Source organism: Elaeis guineensis, chromosome 1, assembly GCF_000442705.2.
Source record: "Elaeis guineensis isolate ETL-2024a chromosome 1, EG11, whole genome shotgun sequence".
NCBI lineage: Eukaryota > Viridiplantae > Streptophyta > Magnoliopsida > Arecales > Arecaceae > Elaeis > Elaeis guineensis.
This window is the reverse complement of record NC_025993.2, coordinates 182,034,522-182,056,656: the sequence shown is the minus strand read 5'-3', so window position 1 is coordinate 182,056,656 and position 22,135 is coordinate 182,034,522. Positions and strand designations below refer to the sequence as shown.

Sequence of the window (22,135 nt, the reverse complement as noted above, 5' to 3'; positions counted from 1 at the left end):
AAGGTACCACACCCTTAGCTCAAGTCCCAAGGGTATTAGAGATGGAAGATCAGATCTGGAGGTGCATCCCAGATCCATGGAAGCGAGAGGGATGCAGACTAGGTCGCTGTTGTAAGGTTCAGGTTGCGCAGTGGTCCAGGGCATGGCATTAGCTATCCTTAGAGAGTTCGGATCGCCAAGGACTCTTGCAGAGGGCTTTGCCACAGGTCTCTTTAGGTCCATGTAGGTGCACGGTGGTCCTAATGATTGGTAGCAGAGCCTGATAGAGTTTGGAAGTGAACGAGGAGTCGTACAGGAGAAAGCTGAAATCTGCACTCTAATCTAAGGTACTCTCAGATCTACCTTCGATTTTTTTTTTTGTTGTGGTTTGGTCAACCAGGAGCAGCAAGATGAAGGTGGAGGTGGAGAGGTGTGACGAGAAGAGGAGCTTTTCATTTTGGATGGTACGGGTGCATGATTTAGTGGTCCAACTTTGGTTGGGTCCAGTCTTGGAGGAAAGGCCGGGGTGTATGACGACAGACGATAGAGTTTGCTAGTTAGGAGGGCAGCAAAGGGAGCTGTTTGGTGGATGAGAAATGTTTGGCATATATGGCATATTGGAGGAGTGATTCTCAAAGGGGTAATGGTTGAGGTAGAGCTAAAGAGGTAACTATACAGTCTTCGGATGCAGGAAGGTAGGGAAGTAGTCAGGGTGCATTCAGCAGTTCGACCAAAGTAAGGGTTTGTAAAGCCTTGGAGTGACGAACATGGCTGATCCACAGAGTGTCACAGCTGGTTCAGAGGAGGAGGAAGTCCTCTGATCATTTTGTAGGTATCCACGGAGTGCAGAAGGTTTGAAATGACAGCAGCGACGGTGGAGGCTCAACAGGAGATCCAGCAGGGCAATGCTGGAGGACTAATCTTGGATCAGATTTTATCTTCTATAGGGGCACCGGGAGGAGTCACGATTTAAGTGGAGCACTAGCTAGAGGTGCCTCCACGAATGGAGGATGGTTTGGCACAGGTTTAGAGCCTAGGGGTGCAGGGATAGGTGTCTAATTCCAGCACTAGCAGCGGTGACGCATTGCATGGATTTATACGAGGTTGTAGGCATCGTGGATTGAGGCTCTAGGGAGATCATGTCAGACGGTTTGTTTGCAGCAAGATAAGATCCAGATACCTATGAGGAGGCTGTGATGAGCCACGAATTAAGATAGGTAGGTCTGAGCCCAGGATAAGATTTGAGCTACAGTTCCTCTAGGTGATGTTGAAGTGATGGTTGATGTAGAGGCAGAAGAGGATAAAGTACTAGGATAGAATTTTTTAGATTCAGTCACCGAAGGAGAAGAGTTGGATGAACTCTTGGATTTTGAAGGTGCATGCAGGATGTAGAAGCATTCGAAATGGCTTCGGAGGGATCCGCAAGGTGCGAAGGGTTCGAAGGGACAGTGATGGTGGTTGGGGTGTGGCTGCATCAGATGGACTTCAGATTCAGGTGAAGCATCGAGTAGAGGTGGCTTCGTAGGTGAAGAGGGTTTTAGTTACAGTGAGTGCCGGTTGAGGAATGCTGCGGGTTTCTTTAGAAAAGTCTAAGTCAAGTGATACAGCTGCTTAGCAAAAGAGAGTTTACAATTTCTAGAGTGGTGCAAAGGAGCAAGCCAAAGGTCTTCAACTGAGGAGGTGGTCATCCCAAAGGATCTCCAAGGGCATGCAGAAGCTGAGGAGGGTTGACAGTGGCAAGAATATTCGCAAAAGGGGCTATCAGGGCATGCAACAACAACGAAAGTATGTAGAAGAATATTGCTAGGTTTGCTAAAACTTGGGAGAACCAAGGTGGCGATTGTTGGCACATATGTGGTGCTCTCAAGCCTTGAGAGACCACGAGAGGAACCATGGGCTTGGCTCTAGGATTTTAAGACCGATTTGGATCCTAGAGCTAGGATCGGTTTGATCCTAGGGTGAAGATTCAGCCTCGACAGGCTCGAGGCTCGAGAGATTTGGGTCTTGAGAGAGCTAATCTAGATTTGGATCAATGAGGTTAAGAGCACATCATGTACTCGGGTATGGTTTGATCAGGTATTGGGTTAGCTTAGGGAGTTTTTAGACTAGGATTGAGGTCATGTATAGTAGTATATATATGTAACTTATAAATCCTAATTTATGAGGAATGAATTGAATCCTTTTCTCCTACATCTCTTCCTCTCTCTCTGATTTTTCAGCCGCCAAGAAGCCCTAAGGGGACGCACCTCTTAGGAAGAGCAAGGATGTGCGCCCCCTCATCACATCTCTTGATACATGCGAAACAAGGCAGCGCATGCTAGCAAGAAGAGAGACTCCTATCTGCCTGAGAGTCTCTCTCCTTGCAGGATCTCCATGCCTAAGTCATCCACGGAAGAGGGAGAAGGGGGCGGGAGAGATTTCTCATGGAGAGAAATTAGGGAGGCACGTCCAAGAAGAAAGAAATCAGGGTTGCGTGCAGACAGGCTGCAGATTTTTTTATTGGAAGTCCCTATTGGATAGAGAGTTTCTCTTCACCTGGATCTCGATTTTTGCTAGGTGCACAAGGAAAATGCGCACAGGCTGAAATGTTGCCAAGGAGTCCTGGTCCAGCAAGGACTCTCCTCAAACCAATGGTTTTAGTCCAAATCTGTGAGCCCTAAGGTACTATGCCCTTAGCCCAAGTCCCAAGGATGTTAGGGGTGAAAGATTAGATCTGCAGGTGTGTCCTAAGTCCCTGGAAGTAAGGGGGATGTGGACTAGGTCGCTACTGAAAGGTTTAGACTGCGCAGCAGTCTAGGGCATGGCATTTGCTGTCCTTAGAGAGTTCGAATAATCATGGACTCTTGTAGAGGGCTTTGTCGCAGGTCTTCTCAGGTCCATGTAGGTGCACAATAGTCCTAACAGAGAAAGTGACTTCATCATCAACCTTCCTTTTCTTTGGCTCCTTATCTTCAGCTCGGCTCAAATCCGAGGTACCATGACCGAGCTGCCCCTTAGAGATCATGCGGATCTCTCCTGCTATTGGTTGATCTTTATGGAGATATTTTTACCAAGGAGGCTCACCGTGTGGGTTTTCTAGAATCCGTCATTCATCAATGTAGTACCGAAGATGTCCACATCAAATGAGTGCCTCTATTTTCTCCTTAAGTTGCCAGTATTTCTTCATGTCATGTCCGTGATCCTAGTGATACCTGCAATATTTTCTCAGATTTCTTGTCTGTGTCGGAGTGAGTATTCTCTTCGACTGGGGGAGCTCTTCTTACCGCTCTATCTTCATGAGGATTTGAGCTCGGGTGAGTATTCAATGGAGTAAAGTAATGGAATCTATGTGGAGGAATCCTAGATCAGTGAGGTGCCATAAGGGATCTAGGTCGGTTATTCTGAGGTGGAGTCCGAAAATGATAAGGATTTGATTCAACGCATTGGTGCTGCACTCATCGATAATCTTTCTTTTTCTCCTGTCCAATGTTCTACTATGATCCGCTGTCGAGATTCTCCCCCTGTCGATCCCAGACTTCCTCGACTTGAGCATAGTTCTCTGTCCGCTCCAACATTTTGGCGAAGTCCTTCAGATTGTTCAAGTTGAGCGAGAAGAGAAGGTCGTTCTGAAGGAGCCCGGCCTTTAATGCAATCATTGCCACAGACTGATCCAAATTTCAAACTTCTCAGGTTGCAGCATTGAATCGGTTTATGTAGTCTCGAAGAGATTCATTCTCCCTCTGCTTGATATTTATAAGGAAGTCCAAGTTGCGGTGCTGTCAGTGGCTGCTGATGAAGTGCACGACAAATAGTCAGCTTCTGCAGCATCAGATGGACCTCAGATTCAGATGAAGCACCAGGTAGAGGTGGCTTCACAAGTGAAGAGGATTTCTGTTGCAGCGAGTGCCAGTTAAGGAACACAGCGGGTTTCTCTAAAAAAGTCCAAGGCAAGTAATGCAGCTGCTTAGCAGAAGGAAGTCTATAATTTTCAGAGTGGTGCAAAAGAGCAAGCCAAAGACCTTCGACTGAGGAGACGGTCATCCCAGAGGGTCTCCAAGGGCATGCAAAAGCTGAGGAGGGTTAACAGTAGTAAGGATGTTCGTAAAAAGGGCTGTCAGGGCATGCAGCGACAGTGGAAACATGCAGGAGAACATTGCCGGATTTGCCAAGACTTGAGAGCACCAAGGTGGTGATTGTTGGCACATATGTAGTGCTCCCAAGCCTTGGGAGACCATGAGAGGAACCATGGGCTTGGCTCTAGGATTCTAGGATCGGTTTAGATCCTAGAGCTAGGATCGGTTTGGTCCTAGGGTGGAAATTCAGCCTCCACAGGCTCAAGGCTCGGGAGATTTGGTTCTTGAGGGGGCTAATCCAGGTTTGGGTCTATGAGGGTGAGAGCACATCATGTACTCGGATTTGGTTTAAGTACTTTCAGGTATTGGGTTAGCTTAGAGAGTTTTTGAGCTAGGATTTAGGTCATGTATACTAGTATATATATGTAACTTATAAACCCTAATTTGTGAGGAATGAATTAAACCCTTTTCTCCCACATCTCTTTCTCTCTCTCTAGTTTTCCAGCCGCCAAGAAGCCCTAAGGGGATGCACCTCCTAAGAAGAGAAAGTAGGTGCGCCCCCTCATCACATCTCTTGATACACGTGGAATAAGGCAGTGCATGCTAACAAGAGGAAAGACTCTTATTTGCCTGAGAGTCTCTTTCCTAGCAGGATCTCCATGCCCAAATCATCCACGAAAGAGGGAGAAGGGGGTGGGAGAGATTTCTCATAGAGAGAAATCAGGGAAGCACGTTCAAGAAGGAAGAAATCAGAGTTGCATGCAGACAGGCTGCAGATTTTTCTATTGGGAGTCCCTGTTGGATAGGGAGTTTCTCTTCATCTGGTTCTTGATTTTTACTGGGTGTACAAGGAAGATGCACATAGACTGAGATGTGGCCAAGGAGTCTTGGTCCAACAAGGACTCTCCTCAAACCAATGGTTTTCATCCAGATCTATGAGCTCCGAGGTACCACGCCCTTAGCCCAGGTCCCAAGGATGTTAGGGATGGAAAATTAGATCTACAGGTGCGTCCTAGGTCCCTGAAAGCGAGGGGGATGTGGACTAGGTCACTACTGAAAGGTTCAGGCTATGCAGCGGTCTAGGGGATGGCATTTTCTGTCCTTAGAGAGTCTGAATCACCATGGACTCTTATAGACGGCTTTGTCATGAGTCTTCTCAGGTCTACGTAGGTGCATGATAGTCTTAACATAGAAAGTGATTTCATCACTTACCTTCTTTTTCTTTGGCTCCTTATCTTTAGCTCGGCTTGAATTTGAGGTACTACGACTGAGCTGCCCCTTAGAGATCATGTGGATCTCTCCTGCTATTAGTTGATCTTTGTGGGGATCTTCTTGTCATAGAGGCTCATCACGTGGGTTTCTTGGAATCTATCATTCATCAATGTAGCACCGAAGATGTCCACATCGAATGAGTACCTTTATTTCCTCCCGGAGCTGCCAACATTCTTCCATGTCATGTCCGTGATCCTAGTGGTACCTATAATATTTTCTCAGATTTCTTGCTTGTGTCGGAGCAAGCATTCTCTTCGACTGGGGGAGCTCTTCTTGCCGCTATATCTTTATGAGGATTTGGGCTCGAGTGAGTATTCAACGAAGTAAAGTAGTGGAATCTACAAGGAGGAATCCTAGATTAGCGAGGTGCCACAAGAGATCTAGGTTGGTTATTCCGAGGTGGGGTCCGAGAATGACAAGGATTTGGTTCTATGCATCGGTGCTGCACTCGTCAATAATCTTTTTTTTCTCCTACTTGATGTTCTACTGTGATCTGCCATTGAGGTTCTCCCCCTGTCGATCCCAGGCTTTCTCAGCTTAAGCATAATTTTTTGTCCACTCCAACATTTCAGTGAAATCCTTCGGGTTGTTCAAGTTAAGCAAGAAGAGAAGGTCATTCTGAAAGAGTCCGACCTTTAACGCAGTCATTGCCATAAACTGATTTAGATTTCAAACTTCTCAGGTTACAGCATTGAATAGATTTATGTAGTCTCGAAGAGATTCATTCTCTCTCTGCTTGATACTTATAAAGAAGTCCGAGTTGTGGTACTATCAGTGGCTGCTGATGAAGTATACGATAAACAGCTGGCTCAACTGATGGAAGGAGTCCACGGAGTTCGACTGCAGATTAGAATACCAAAGAGGAGCTGCCTTCCTTAGAATCGAAAGAAAAGCTCGATAGAGAGTCGCATCATTGGCCCCTTGCAGAAGCGTGAGAGATTGAAAGTTCTTCAGATGGTCTACTGGGTCGATAGTTTCATCATAGGGCTCCATCTAAGGCATCTTAAACCTAAGTGGTAGGGGTTCATCTATTATTCTCTGAGTGAATGATGGGTCGATGTTGAACCCCAAATCATCATACAACTGCTTCAGTGCCTGGAGTGCATCGATCCGTTGTTGTATTTTTTGGAGTCTCCTTTCCATATCATCCTCCCTGATTGGACGGTGCCGAGGAGAGATATGACCCAGAGTAGAATCTCTTCTCAAAATCAAGGTAGGTGACCGCCTAGGTCGGTGGCAAAGTGGGCTATTAGGTCAACTATGACAACTGGCCCATGCTCTCAGGCTACAAGGAGGCCAATCTATCAATCTCCCTCTATTTGGCTATGAATTTTTAGGGGTAGGAAAGGCTCGCTGTTCTATTGCATTCCTCTCACTGCAGTCGAAAATGCCTGAATCTGCTGGACAAGACTGTTGTACTAGTCTTGGGAGATTGCTGGTACTGCTGGCGATAGATTCTCTTGAATCGATGGCGATGGTGCATTGGTCGGTTGGACATTGTTGGCTTGCTGGCCGTTGGTGTGTTACGATACATTAGATGCACCCCTTCGTGTCCTCATAATATTTGGTGGTGAGCTATCTCCTCTTCAAATAGGTCCTCAAAACTAGTCGAGGACCCTTCCGCTAGCACCACTTGTTGCTCCTGATCTCCCCACCTGAGGTTGGTCGCTGAGGTAGATATGGCCGAGGTGAAATTATTGCTGAAGCTCCGTCCGAACATCTGCAAACAAAGTCCTCACTGCGGGCATTCTCTGGTGGAGACCCTCCGACACTCAAGTCAGGAGATGGAGAACAATAAGAGGAGAGAGCGAGGAGTCGATTGCATACCTTAAGAATCTCGGAGTCTTTATTTATAGGGGAAGAGTTGGAGTCATATCCATCTCAGAGTTCTAATAATTTCTGGATTTATCACACAGATTGATTTGGATAAGATATTTTTTTTTATGAGAGACTCGATCCAGAGGAATTCCACTCTATCTAGACTTTTTCAATTTGAGAGAGATGGATCTGGTGAGGAGCTTAACTCGGCTACGAACGAGTTATAATAGATCATCCGAGGCCAAGGTTCTAGAGTCCATGGAACAGATATACAATCTCAGATTGGCTGAGATTGGTCGGTTATGTACGAGCTATGATAGGTCGTCTGAGGATAAGAAGAATTCGGATTGAGCTGACAAATAGAAATTACTATCGATTTAGTAGATCGTGCCTGACGATCTTTATCTACCATATACCTGTACTCTGATGATCATCTTCTCCCATAGCTCGGTGCTAACCGAGGATGTGTTAACCAAAATCAAGGTACAGATCTACAATATATGATATAAAGAAAATTGAAGAGAATGATCAGGCGGAGATGATTGCCCCAAACCACATCGACAATGACAAAAGGTCCGAAGATAAGATGTTGAGCCTGCTCGGGTCTTGCAAGGCTAAGAGAACTCTCATATTTTTTTTTAATTTCTTTCTCGACTTACGTACTTTGGAGCATTTCCAATCTTCGCTTAAAGAAATAAAAGATGTGTACTTTGAAGAAAAATGATTCACCAAGTGTATAATATATAATATTATATTTCTCTTTTTATATTCAGCACCATTTGTAAACTCATTGGCTGGTAGACCTGGTTATCCTGTGCATGCTGCTAAAAATTATATCCAAGTAAAATTTTGTGCATGTGAATTGAGACTAATCTAAATGGTCATACAAGTGTATTAGAGATTTTTGTGATTGATTTTTGAGCAGTGCATCATCAAATATTTCGACTCGATGGCCTATAACATGGATGGGCTTCTATTTCATGGTGTTGCTTTAACAAAAGCAGGAAGTCACGAAGTTCACCAGGATCAATGTCCTGAGCTTACTTTTTCATTCATTGCGCCGAGCTTGGGTATGAGCTGGATAAAGCATAGATTATAGTAACGTGGAGTGAGCTTGAGGCTACCTTTAACCTGACCTAACCCATCAAATTTGCATCCTTAACCGCAGAATCCATCATCCATATGGTCACATTCATAGATGCATCAAATGTATTTTTTCGATAGATCGTGGATATACCATATGTTTTCTATATCACAATTATGTCACGTAGACAAGCATGATCTGTAGAAAAATCTTGGGCAATGCTTGAAGGAATTGAGAGAATTTTGCTGTTACATGCTCTCACATCAAAGTACGAAATTTGGTTTATGTGTTTAGGAATCCATCAGCTCATGCATTCATGCAAACTGAGTCCACAAAAATGTTATTTCTTTCCGATCCTTGTCCATCCAAATATGGTAATTACATGTCGAACATGATTTCCTCAGTCAAATCCTAAAAACTATGGTCCTCAAAAGAAGGAAAAGCACAATTCGATAATGTACTTGCTCACAGACTCCATGTTTTCATTGATATCTTTCCAGTGTCCATACTCCCAAATGTAATACACTGATCTCATAAGATTTGGTCCGCGATGCTAACTTCCTCTGGCCACGCAGGTGACATAATGACGTTCGGAGCACCTTCATCATCTTGCAGTCATCAATCCTTTCTCTGCACGGGGACAAGAAAGAGGTTTAGTTTTGACTTTTACTAATTAGTACCATCGAGAAATATCAACTCATAATTGCGTTTTGCATGTCATAATCATTGCTATTTTTTCCTTGAGAATTCAGTAACTGTGGGTCTGATAGCCATTTGTACCTTTCAAATTGCTTGTTGTAGCTCACAATCATTGCTGTTGCTTGTTCTTGTAGGAGATGGATGAGAGATATCAAACTCCTTGATAAAGAAAAGAAATTTAGGATCACATCATGAAACAACTTAGTGGGGACGGCTAGAAAATTCGTCCTCATGATTATACCATATGCACTCTGTTTAAGCAACATTAAGACATCAACAGAAATGGACCAAAGCAGCAGCTCCGGCCTCCAGGGTGCGGTGTATAATGCTTATCCCACCCCAAGAAAAGAAAATAGTTAAAAAAGTGGTATCATAAAGTAATCTGATCAGAATATGTACCTGAAAGGACGAGAACGATGCAGAGTATCACGAAGTTCGCTAGTAATCTTGCATCTCTTGCTTGCCAAAGCAGATGTCAAATATGGAGTCTAGATTTTGATTCATTCCTAACTGCAGAAAGAACCAAAAAGAGAGAGAGAGGAGGAACTGATCGCTTCAGCATGAGATGGGTGATGTGTCATCGGATCAGAGGCCAGTCAGGCAGCCCTCGGCGACAGATTTTGTTTTTTAGAGTCAACTTGTGGAGACAAGGGAAGCGCGGTTGTTCCTCACCAGCACCTACCAGCCACTCTGGGAGAGACTCTGCTTCTTGATCATTGAGCTCCATGTGCTCCACGGCATCCACACTTTCCACATACATCAACTCCTTGCAAGCTTCAACGTCCAGGTGTTTGAGCGCAGGAAAGTTGAACACTCTCTTCAAACTCGAGTTGTCCACTATGGTCAATTTTGTAAGAGAGGGGAAGTTTTGTACTTCTCTCAGGCTGTGAGCACCTTCAATATATAAATACTCCAGGACGGCGGCCTGACAGAGAAGGCTCTCCGGAAGAGACCTCAACTTCGGACATTCGGCAATCTTCAAAATCTTGAGAGAAGGTAGCAATGATGTTGTCTGGTTGTCCTCCTCCTCACACCCCCACCACCATTCTTCCCAACTTGGCATGTCTTTAAATCCAAGTTCCCGTAGTTTGGGGAAATAGGAGGAGATGCAAGAGCCCAATAACAAGAATTCACGCCCGATGCTCGTGATTGCGGAAGCACCTTGAATCCAGAGGTAATCTAGTTGTTGTAGCAAACCCTGTAACGACCCAGAAAAAAAAAAAAAAAAAAAACAGAGGAATCGGGAGGAAGAAGACTCCCGTTGAGAGTCTTCTTCCCACCGTGAAAAGGAGTGGGGAATCCGAGTAAAAACCGGATTCCTCCTCTATAAAATCCCCTTTCCCCTTCCTTTAGGTTTTTATCACGAGATTTTGAGAGATTGAGAGATTTTTTTTCAAAAGGATCCGCGGGTTCTTAGATGGAAAAGAAAAAGATTGCCGGAGTTCTTCTCGGCTGCCGGAGCTCGAGGTAAGCCCCTCCCCTTCTTCCTCTCCCTCTTCCCTTTCTCCCCTGGCCCAAAGCCTCGCCGTCGGCCACCGTCTTCGCCGGAAAATTCATGAACAAGAAATCCCCTGTTTTTCCGATCTCTTTTTGATTTTTTGCCGGCCGAACCTCGCCGCCGGCCGTCCATTGCTCACCGCCGCCTCCACCTGTTGCCGGATCTCCGACCAAGCCGTCGGAGCCCGAGCCATCGAGGGGGGGGACCTCACGGTCCTCCCCTGTTTCAGCCAATGGTGGCCGCGGGAAGAAAAGAAGAAAGGAAGAAGAAGAAGAAAAGAAAAAGAAAAGAAAAAGGAAAAAAAAAAAGAATAGAAAAAGGAAAAAGAAAAAGAATAAAAAAATAAAATAAAATAAAATAAAATAAGAAGAAGAAGAAGAGAGAGAATTTTCCTCTCTCTCCTTTCTCTCTTCTTTCTCTCTCTTTTCTCTCTCCTCTCTCTACCTTCTCTCTCTACATTTTCTCTCTCTAGATTCTCTCTCTAGACTTTTCTCTCTCTTTACGGATTTTGTCTCTCTGGGATCTTTTCTTCTTCTCTGATTGCATTATGAACCCTAGAATAAACTTGAAGATGAAAATAAGATGATCTGAGGTTGCTCCGAAATTCGTGCGGTAGATCTGATCCCAGTTCGATCCTATTCAAAATTTGTAACACTTGATTCATATTGAGTTACCCTGATAGGACCTCTGATGATCTCGATCATGAGTGCCTCATCGGAAGGATATGAAGATTTCTCTCTCCACTTTCTCTCTCTACTTTCTCTCTCTAAAATTTTCTCTCTCTTCATGGATTTTTTTCTCTCTAGAAGTCTTATGGATCAGTGGAGGATCCAGATACTTAGGTAAATCCTAATTTTGGTTAATCCTAAGAGAGATCCTAGATTTGTGTTATCAGGTCGATTATCGATAATTTTCTCCATATATGATCTTTATATTTGATCAGGGTTACGAAGAGATGATTGTCTGCAAATGATATCGAGTGGAATATTTTGTTAAAGAAATTCATAAATCAAAGAAGAACATTAATTTCTGTGTTTGGATCAGTCACCGGTAAAGGTAAGAATCCCTGTACATGATCACTATTATGTATATGCTATTTTACTGTTGGTCTTGCATCGTTGGTTTTGCATCGTCGGATTTGAGATCGATGAATTTATTATACCTGAGATACTGTTATTTGATTTTGAGCAATGAGTATGTTATGTCAATATATATGTATCAGAGATTGATGGCATGATTATATGGATATGACATATCTGAATTGATCATAATGCAAGACATAATTGATTGATGAAATCAACACATAATGATTAAATGAAAAGAAAGAGATATATGGTATGGACTAGCCTTGTCATGTGGAACAGCCGGCCAGGAGCTTATGCCTGGGACAGCCCGCCAGGAGCTTATGCCTGGGACAGCCCCCACTGGCTTACAGGTGGATCAGCCGGCCAGGAGCTCATGCCTGGGACAGCCCGCCAGGAGCTTATGCCTGGGACAGCCTCTCACGGGCTTTGGTACGTGGGACAGCCGGCCAGGAGCTCATCCTGGGACAGTCTTGAAAGACTTTTTAAAGTGGATTCGATCCGGATGATGACTGAGGTATAGACTTGGATAGTCCAGAGCCAGAAAGAAAATGTTAAAATCATATGATTATGAAAGGAGAAATGAAAGATAAGATATGAAACAATTGTTGAACAAAAGTGTTTCACCGGTTAACATATGATGATGCATCTATTTTGACAAGACAGAAAATTTATGAATGTTTGCATTATTCTGGACATTGAACATGAGATTTTATATTTTATTGCTTATCCTTATTTTCAGACTATATTACTATATCAGTGTGATATGGGAATTCTTACTGGGCTGTAAAGCTCACACCCCTTCATCTTTCTTTTTCTTCTCAGAGTTGCAGGATGACTTAGATTGGCTATGGCTTGGATTTACGGGTGAGCAGAAGGATAAATAGAGTGTCATAGTATCTGATCAGAGAATTGGAGGAATGTTAATTGTTATTATGCAAGTTTTATGAATTACTGTTGAAATTAAATATTATGGTTGATAAGATTGTAATGATTTATTTTGGCCTTGCATATTCTTTAGGGCTTGCTCTAAGGAGTGTGCGGCCATCACGTATCCGATCCGGGTGTTGGGTTCGGGGCGTGACAGAATGGTATCAGAGCATAGGTTATGATCATTAGGGATTATGATATAAGTGATTAGAATATTATAGAATAATATCAGAGCTTAGGTTTAAGATCACTAGAGATTATGAAAAGATATTAAAACTTTATATAAGATCAGTAGGATGTGACAGAGTGGCATTTGAGCTTAGAGCTTAGGTTACGTTTATTCGGAGACAATGATACAAGTGATTAGGATATGACAGAACAGTACTAGAACCCAAGTTTAAGGTCACTAGGGATTGTCATATAAGTGATATCAAAACTTTGGGATTATAATCACTAGAGTATGATTGATAATATCGGAGTTTAAGATTTTGATCATTAAAGGTATGATAGAATGATATTAGAGTTTAGGTTATGATCACTAGAAAATATGATTTAAGTGGTATTTGAGTTTAAGGTTATAATTATTCAGAATTGTAATTCTAGTGATATCTGAACTTAGGTTATGATCATGAGGAACACGATAGATATGAAAGAGAAGATTTAATATTTAGATTTCGAATCAATAGATATTAAGATGGAATTTATGCATAAGTGGCATATGTTATCTATAATAAAATTGACGAGTTATATCTTGGATTTCAATTAGTAAGGTTGACCTAAGTATGAAAAGAGTTGACCTTAGAATGAAGTGGGAGGTATTGATATGTAATGTTGAGTATACTCAATGATTTTGGAATACTAAACTTATATAGAAAGAAATTATGATAACTTTTCTGATTTTGATGTTAATTATTTGAGCATTATAAATTTTTGGACTTATCAAAAGAAAATTAATTAGGGTATGGTCTAAGAAGAAATTTCATCATATGAGAGAGAAATATTTTTTTGAACACTGAACCTATAAGAGGATCATATATGAAACTCAATTTTAAATGAAAAATATACTTGAATTTTATTATGAGAATATGAGATACACATCTTGGTAAAATTTTTGGTTACTCAAAATATCATATTCTGAATATGATTCCTTGATCTTTCAAGTTGCATTGAATTTCAAGTCAAAAGTTTATTTTTCTAAGTAGATCAAAAGTATTTTGATATTGTTGTTAAAGTAAAGAAGAAAATTTATTTTATCAAAGTATGATATACAGGTTATGATGAAATCTTTAATAATTCATATTATTATCTTTGGATTAGATTTTTTTTTTATTTTCTTGGTGATTGTTGAAGATGGTGAAGTGTATGAATTATTCAAGTCAAAGTTTAGATATTTTTTAAATTGAACTAAGACATTTTGCTAGTGTTAAATTTTGAATGACTTATACAAGGGACAAGATTTTCTATGGATTTATCGATTAATATTAAGGGTTGTGATGAAGAGAGCTCTATAAGAAATAATCAAGTTGATTCTACTCATAAGGATGTTGGCTTGAGTTCTTTTAGTTGTCAAGTTAGAATTAATTCTTTTAAAAAGAAAGATTGATTTAGAAATTATCTAAATGATTGTAAAGTAAATTTAAGATTAACTCCAATTAATTCTAGACATGTCGGATTTTTTGAAAAGTGATGAAACTTATATAATGATTTCAAATATAGGAAGTAGATCAAGATTTAATTTTATATGCTATACCCAAAGGTAGTAAAGATAAAAAAACTTAAAATTTTGCCGTAAGTCTTATATGAAATTTGAAGGTTGGATCTATTCTGGATTGATCTAACATATAAAGATATTTTTATCTTTGATATAATTATATAAATTGATAAATTAAGATCAAAGTGCGCAGCAAAAGCATGGTGGGTTAAATTGATTAGAAATATTAATTCTTTGATTCTGAAGATATTATGGAATACATTAGTTGTTAATAAAGAATAATTTTTAATCTGATCATAGTCGGATAATTTTTGTTAGTAGGTTGTTTCATTATAGATAATGCCAAAAAATTTTTAGATATCTCAAGTTTATTAATAGCTTGATAGTTCTGATATTAGTTCAAATTTAGAATGTCCTGACATAGATCTCATATTTTTTTTAAAATTTAATATTGTTACTCGAACTGATATAGAAGATTGAGATTTTTCTTAAGATGAGAGTCTACATATAAAATTTGTTGGAATGTCAAGAGAAGAAAGAAATCGATAATCGTGAAGATTGTCCAATGTTCGACCTTTTTTTATTTACTTTCTATCAAGGGTAGTCTGAGATAATTATGAATTTCGAGTGAAATGTAATGGTGGTATATTAATACAAGTCCAAAATGTTACAGTTCTTCAAAAAGTTGAGAAATCAATAAGAAGGGATGAGTTTGAGATTTCAAATAATTTTTGTTATAACAAGATCATGAGAAATAAAAGACATTATTGTAAGCTTGAGAATGACATGAAGAATGTATACTTTGAAATAGATATCTCAAACGACATAACCTAATTTCGAGGACGAAATTATTTTAAGGAGGGGAGAATGTAACGACCCAGAAAAAAAAAAAAAAAAAAAACAGAGGAATCGGGAGGAAGAAGACTCCCGTTGAGAGTCTTCTTCCCACCGTGAAAAGGAGTGGGGAATCCGAGTAAAAATCGGATTCCTCCTCTATAAAATCCCCTTTCCCCTTCCTTTAGGTTTTTATCACGAGATTTTGAGAGATTGAGGGATTTTTTTTCAAAAGGATCCGCGGGTTCTTAGATGGAAAAGAAAAAGATTGCCGGAGTTCTTCTCGGCTGCCGGAGCTCGAGGTAAGCCCCTCCCCTTCTTCCTCTCCCTCTTCCCTTTCTCCCCTGGCCCAAAGCCTCGCCGTCGGCCACCGTCTTCGCCGGAAAATTCATGAACAAGAAATCCCCTGTTTTTCCGATCTCTTTTTGATTTTTTGCCGGCCGAACCTCGCCGCCGGCCGTCCATTGCTCACCGCCGCCTCCACCTGTTGCCGGATCTCCGACCAAGCCGTCGGAGCCCGAGCCATCGAGGGGGGGGACCTCACGGTCCTCCCCTGTTTCAGCCAATGGTGGCCGCGGGAAGAAAAGAAGAAAGGAAGAAGAAGAAGAAAAGAAAAAGAAAAGAAAAAGGAAAAAAAAAAGAATAGAAAAAGGAAAAAGAAAAAGAATAAAAAAATAAAATAAAATAAAATAAAATAAGAAGAAGAAGAAGAGAGAGAATTTTCCTCTCTCTCCTTTCTCTCTTCTTTCTCTCTCTTTTCTCTCTCCTCTCTCTACCTTCTCTCTCTACATTTTCTCTCTCTAGATTCTCTCTCTAGACTTTTCTCTCTCTTTACGGATTTTGTCTCTCTGGGATCTTTTCTTCTTCTCTGATTGCATTATGAACCCTAGAATAAACTTGAAGATGAAAATAAGATGATCTGAGGTTGCTCCGAAATTCGTGCGGTAGATCTGATCCCAGTTCGATCCTATTCAAAATTTGTAACACTTGATTCATATTGAGTTACCCTGATAGGACCTCTGATGATCTCGATCATGAGTGCCTCATCGGAAGGATATGAAGATTTCTCTCTCCACTTTCTCTCTCTACTTTCTCTCTCTAAAATTTTCTCTCTCTTCATGGATTTTTTTCTCTCTAGAAGTCTTATGGATCAGTGGAGGATCCAGATACTTAGGTAAATCCTAATTTTGGTTAATCCTAAGAGAGATCCTAGATTTGTGTTATCAGGTCGATTATCGATAATTTTCTCCATATATGATCTTTATATTTGATCAGGGTTACGAAGAGATGATTGTCTGCAAATGATATCGAGTGGAATATTTTGTTAAAGAAATTCATAAATCAAAGAAGAACATTAATTTCTGTGTTTGGATCAGTCACCGGTAAAGGTAAGAATCCCTGTACATGATCACTATTATGTATATGCTATTTTACTGTTGGTCTTGCATCGTTGGTTTTGCATCGTCGGATTTGAGATCGATGAATTTATTATACCTGAGATACTGTTATTTGATTTTGAGCAATGAGTATGTTATGTCAATATATATGTATCAGAGATTGATGGCATGATTATATGGATATGACATATCTGAATTGATCATAATGCAAGACATAATTGATTGATGAAATCAACACATAATGATTAAATGAAAAGAAAGAGATATATGGTATGGACTAGCCTTGTCATGTGGAACAGCCGGCCAGGAGCTTATGCCTGGGACAGCCCGCCAGGAGCTTATGCCTGGGACAGCCCCCACTGGCTTACAGGTGGATCAGCCGGCCAGGAGCTCATGCCTGGGACAGCCCGCCAGGAGCTTATGCCTGGGACAGCCTCTCACGGACTTTGGTACGTGGGACAGCCGGCCAGGAGCTCATCCTGGGACAGTCTTGAAAGACTTTTTAAAGTGGATTCGATCCGGATGATGACTGAGGTATAGACTTGGATAGTCCAGAGCCAGAAAGAAAATGTTAAAATCATATGATTATGAAAGGAGAAATGAAAGATAAGATATGAAACAATTGTTGAACAAAAGTGTTTCACCGGTTAACATATGATGATGCATCTATTTTGACAAGACAGAAAATTTATGAATGTTTGCATTATTCTGGACATTGAACATGAGATTTTATATTTTATTGCTTATCCTTATTTTCAGACTATATTACTATATCAGTGTGATATGGGAATTCTTACTGGGCTGTAAAGCTCACACCCCTTCATCTTTCTTTTTCTTCTCAGAGTTGCAGGATGACTTAGATTGGCTATGGCTTGGATTTACGGGTGAGCAGAAGGATAAATAGAGTGTCATAGTATCTGATCAGAGAATTGGAGGAATGTTAATTGTTATTATGCAAGTTTTATGAATTACTGTTGAAATTAAATATTATGGTTGATAAGATTGTAATGATTTATTTTGGCCTTGCATATTCTTTAGGGCTTGCTCTAAGGAGTGTGCGGCCATCACGTATCCGATCCGGGTGTTGGGTTCGGGGCGTGACAAACCTAAGGGTGGTAGTGGCTGGCATAGGGCACAATTCGTCAGATCCAGCCTTCGTAGGTTGCGAAGTGATGACGGGGAGGGTGTCATCATCCAGCCGGGAAACTCATGGCCGAAGTAACCACTAATGCCGAGCACTTCAAGGCATGGTGGGGGGTGGAGCTCCTCGAAGACCTCCTCTATTCTCTTGATTTCTTCCTTCCCGTAATCATTTGCACCAGGCTGCTGCACATCAGAAGAGCTGCTTGATAAGGTGCAATGCATTTCTAGTTCGACAAGATGGGGCTTGGCTTGAAGTGCAGCAGCTCTTGCTTCAGCCCTGTTTGACACCCTCTCCAACTTGTATATGCTAAGATACTTGAGTTGGGAGAGGGATTTCAACTCTTCCAAGGTGCAGAACCTCCCTTGTTGCTGTCCCTGGTGCTCCTGCTTTCTATCATCTCCTGCTCCAGACCTGCGGCCCTCGCTATCATTCACCACAAATCCCCAAATTGAATGTAGTTTTTGCAGTCTCCCTATTCCCATAGGCAGACCATCAATTGGTGTATCCCGAACAACCAGCCTCCTTAGACTGATTAACCCGAGGATGCCACTAGGGAGGCTGTGCAAATATTTACAATTATGAAGCGTCAGAAATTGGAGATTTTTAAGATTCGCTATACTCTCCGGTATCTCTCTTATTGGAGTCGCATGGAGATCAAGGTATCTAAGATGTACAAGATCTCCCAAGGAAGTCGGTACATTGTTAATGGTTGTTTTACTTAAGTCTAGAACCCTTAGACTCCTCAGCTTTCTGAAGAGATCCTCTGGAAGATCATGAATAAGTGGGCTACGGATTAATAACAAGGTCCTCAAGGATGTCTGTTCCTTTATCAAGTCAGGTATGGTTTCTAATTTTTCATCTACAATTGATAAACGGCGTAGTTTTATCGATGATGATGATGACGCCCCGATCTTTCTTTCAAAGGCTTGTGCATCTCCGACGAAGCACTCATCCTGTGCTATATGCTGTGCTAGAGATCGCAAGAGGTCATGCATCCTACAACCTTGTTCATCATACCAACTAGGATCTGGCTGTAGAAGATTCCTTTGCACCAACTCCCTCCAATACCCTTCTACCACATCATGCAAGGGCATACTGCCTTCTGATGTTACAAAGCCCTCTGCCATACAACTATTGACGAAAGGATCTCTAGTAATTAGGTAGTCCTCAGGAAATAATGAAAGGCAAGTGAAGCACTGCTTGAGAGGAGGTGGTAAATCTTGATAGCTCAAGTATAAAGCACCCATCATCCCATCTGGAAGCTTTGCAAAAGACCATGCTGGGCTATGAAGGACCTGTAACCATTCCGATTGCCTTTTGGCCTTGGTTCGAAGAACCCCGCCAACAGTCCTAAGAGCAAGTGGAAGGCCATCGCATTTCTCTACAATTTTCATCCCTGTATCACTCAAGTCATGCATATCTTGTTCATCCCCTTCCTCGAACACCATCTTGCAAATTAGTGACCAACCATCTTCTCGAGACAACTTCTCCACCATATGATTGTATATTGCACCCATTTGTTTAGCAATGTTTATATTTCTAGTTGTTATCAAAATTCTACTATCTGCCAAACCATTCTGCAAGGGCTTCCTCAATAGCTCATCCCATACTTGAGCATCCCAAACATCATCCAAGACTAAAAAGAATTTCTTGTTCATGATGACTTGGCAAAGCATGGGTTCAAGCACTTCCTTCTCCTTGGTCTCTCCAGGATCACCTCCAGCTTGCTTTATGATAGATTTCAGCAATTCGGACTCGGAGAAATCTTGGGACACGCACAACCAAATCCGTGGCATTTGGTTGAAGTTATCCCGAAGCTTCTCATCATTGTAAATCTTCTGAGCAAGAGTAGTTTTGCCTATCCCACCCATGCCAACAATAGCAAAGATTGGAATTTTTTTTTTGTGTTCCTTAATCAACAGGTCAGCCAAAATCCTCGTGTCAGTCTCAATATTCTCGCCCACAACTTCAGGCTCAACAACAGGGGATGTCCCGTATCTTGTTCTAGTACTCTTATAGCGGTCACGATGAGAAGCAGGTGTAAGATTGAGCTCAGCTTTGTCCTTGGCAAGTTCATCAAGCCTATGGTTGAGATCTCTAATTCTATTTCCAATCTCATGATGGAATCTAACTTTGTGCAAGCAAGCAATAGGAGGAAAGCAACAACGTACCGACTCAACACGAGGAGATGAGGATGACTTTGAGCTGAGATGTTTCTCACCCTCGATCCAGCATTCATCGATGATATCTTCTGCATCGTACATGAGATCTCGCAGCTCATTCAGCCAACGATTGATGGCCTGGCTGTCGAAGCGTCGATCCTCTGCATCAGAGAGAACATCTTGCATCCTCTTCAGCCTCCTGTGGAGCTTCTTGATTTCGTCGGGCACACCCAAGATCTTGGCGGCCTCTTCTATTGCGGAGGTTAATAAAACCTCACACAATTTGGAGACAAAGGCATCTGCAATCATGGCCATCTTTTTTTTCCTCGGAGTGCAAGACAATGGGAGGATGGAGAGCTGGCATGGAATTGGTAGGGGCACAGCTTCCTCTCCAGAAAGATAACTTTAATAAGTGTTTGCACCCCCTCAGGGCGGGTCCTGATATTTTTTAGTTCTGAAATAAAATAAAATAAAATAAAATCTTTTCTATTAAAATTTAATATATTTTAAATATTAATTATTATTAAAAAATTAATCTATATATAATAATTTTTTAAAAATATATTCGTTAAATAACATATGAAATTCAACATTAATTTATTTAATTATTTTTTTATTATAATATTATAGAAAAATATTTTTATATTTTATTAAAACATTAACGTTGGATCAGAGACTGTCGTCCAATTCGATCTGTCCTAAGATCGATCCTGCACCCTCTCCACCCATCCGAAGCAAAACATGTGACATGAAAGAGCTATATATGTTGGTTATTCTACTCTAAAATTATCATTTTATTTATTTATTTTACTCCAATATGTATGTTTTCAATTTGCCTTCGGAGCCCCGAAATCACATGCGACTTGTTGACGGGTCTGCCCTTACGAACTTCATGTGAAAGCTGTCATTTAATTTTTTTATTATTATTTCTGGTTTGGTGAAGTAGCACTTGTACTGGCATAAGCATTTTTATCACTTACTTTATTTCGAACGTATTTTTTTAAATTTTCTTTCCTTCCTGATTTTAATGTCGGAAGGGTTGGTTTTGAAGCTCCGTGGACAGTCGAAAGCCTTGATGCTCATGCATGCCGGTGCCAAAAGTATAGTCATGAGCTATATATGACGTCCGAAAACAAGCTTTCATGCATCTAAATGCATGGCCTAAGGGCCTAAACAGCATAGGATCATCAAAATGGTCCCATGCATGATAGTTGGACCCTACCCTTCTCCTTTGATTTAAGGGCGCCATCAATTAGATAGGCATGACAATCTATTCCCAACGCACCTAGTTTCCCTGGCGTAAGTTTTAGTTTGATATAAGATAGCGTCATCAATGGGATAGGAATGATTTATTTTATTCTGGAGTTGTCTTTGCCTTTTCTTTATTTTTAACTATTCAGTTGGTTGAAACATTGTCTATGGAATACACTTTTCTTTTAAAAAAGTCGAAGATGTTGTTTATTTTTATGGTTTGTGTTACATATTACTGTTATTATTATTGTTATTATTAGGATGAGCTTGATTTCTTTTCTCCATGCGCTAAGGTTTCAAAAGCATTGATACCTGCATTCATCAACATTATTACATTGTATTGCAGTAGAACACCAGCATTATTTCTATACTTTAGTTTTATATTAGATTTTTTAGAGAATAAGATGATTGTTCATGTTACCAATAGTAGGTAACGACAATACGAGATGATGCATGTAGACTACAATCAATTAATTAGTATCCAAGTCCACATGAACCAGAAGTCTGCCAAGGAGAAGTTGGTTTTATTTAAAATCATAATTTTTTGCTATCTTTGTAAACATTTTGTAGGGTGTGGGATGTCTGTGATGACACTATGACGACAGAAAGAAAGGAAGAATCGTTGTATCTCTTGGCGTTCAGGTCATCTCCCTTAATGAGATCTTGTTCAGGGTTTTGTTCCCCTATAACACTCCTTTTTCCTCGCCTTGCTAAATCTCCTGAGCTACTGAGCGCTCTCAGCTATTAGCCGCCGTAAGAACTCCTATAAACATTCTTCTATTTCATCAATGACAGGTGGCAGTCTCTACCTCCTTTTCTTTCCAAAAAAAAAAAAGACATTATGATTAGTTAGGCTAAATATTGGATGAGCCGAGCTATGATACCTTCAACCAGAAAAGGATCAAAAAACCAATGAAACCAACTAGGGCCTAGCTCCAAAGTAGGCGAAGCTAGCAAAACTTGACCTCTCTATATCCCTTGAGGATTGTAAGGCAACTTCTCTCACAAAACAAAACAAAGCAAATGTCCATCCATTTTTCTTACTTAGGTTATCTCCACACATTAGAATTTTTAATCCAATCTCCATCAAGCATCACAATAGACAAAGAGGATGACTTGACTAGCGTTGCACCAAGAATGTGAACATAGGAGCTTGCGTATGCTAGCAGTGTTTCTCTTTAACGGGAAGAAGAAGATCAAGATATGACATTAAGGCAGTGTT

The 22,135-nt window shown here is 40.9% G+C and overlaps 1 protein-coding gene across 1 annotated transcript; it reads right to left on the bottom strand.

Annotated features, from left to right (window-relative positions):
• Positions 1-8,404: 8,404 nt before the first annotated feature.
• Positions 8,405-19,665, bottom strand: LOC105039988 (putative disease resistance protein RGA3). Its single transcript, XM_073250649.1, has 4 exons — positions 17,465-19,665; positions 9,304-10,103; positions 8,986-9,063; positions 8,405-8,835 (listed from the first exon to the last, which is right to left on the bottom strand). The coding sequence occupies exons 1-2, from the start codon at positions 19,369-19,371 to the stop codon at positions 9,482-9,484; spliced, it is 2,529 nt and encodes an 842-aa protein (XP_073106750.1). The 5' UTR covers positions 19,372-19,665; the 3' UTR covers positions 8,405-8,835; positions 8,986-9,063; positions 9,304-9,481.
• Positions 19,666-22,135: the final 2,470 nt, after the last annotated feature.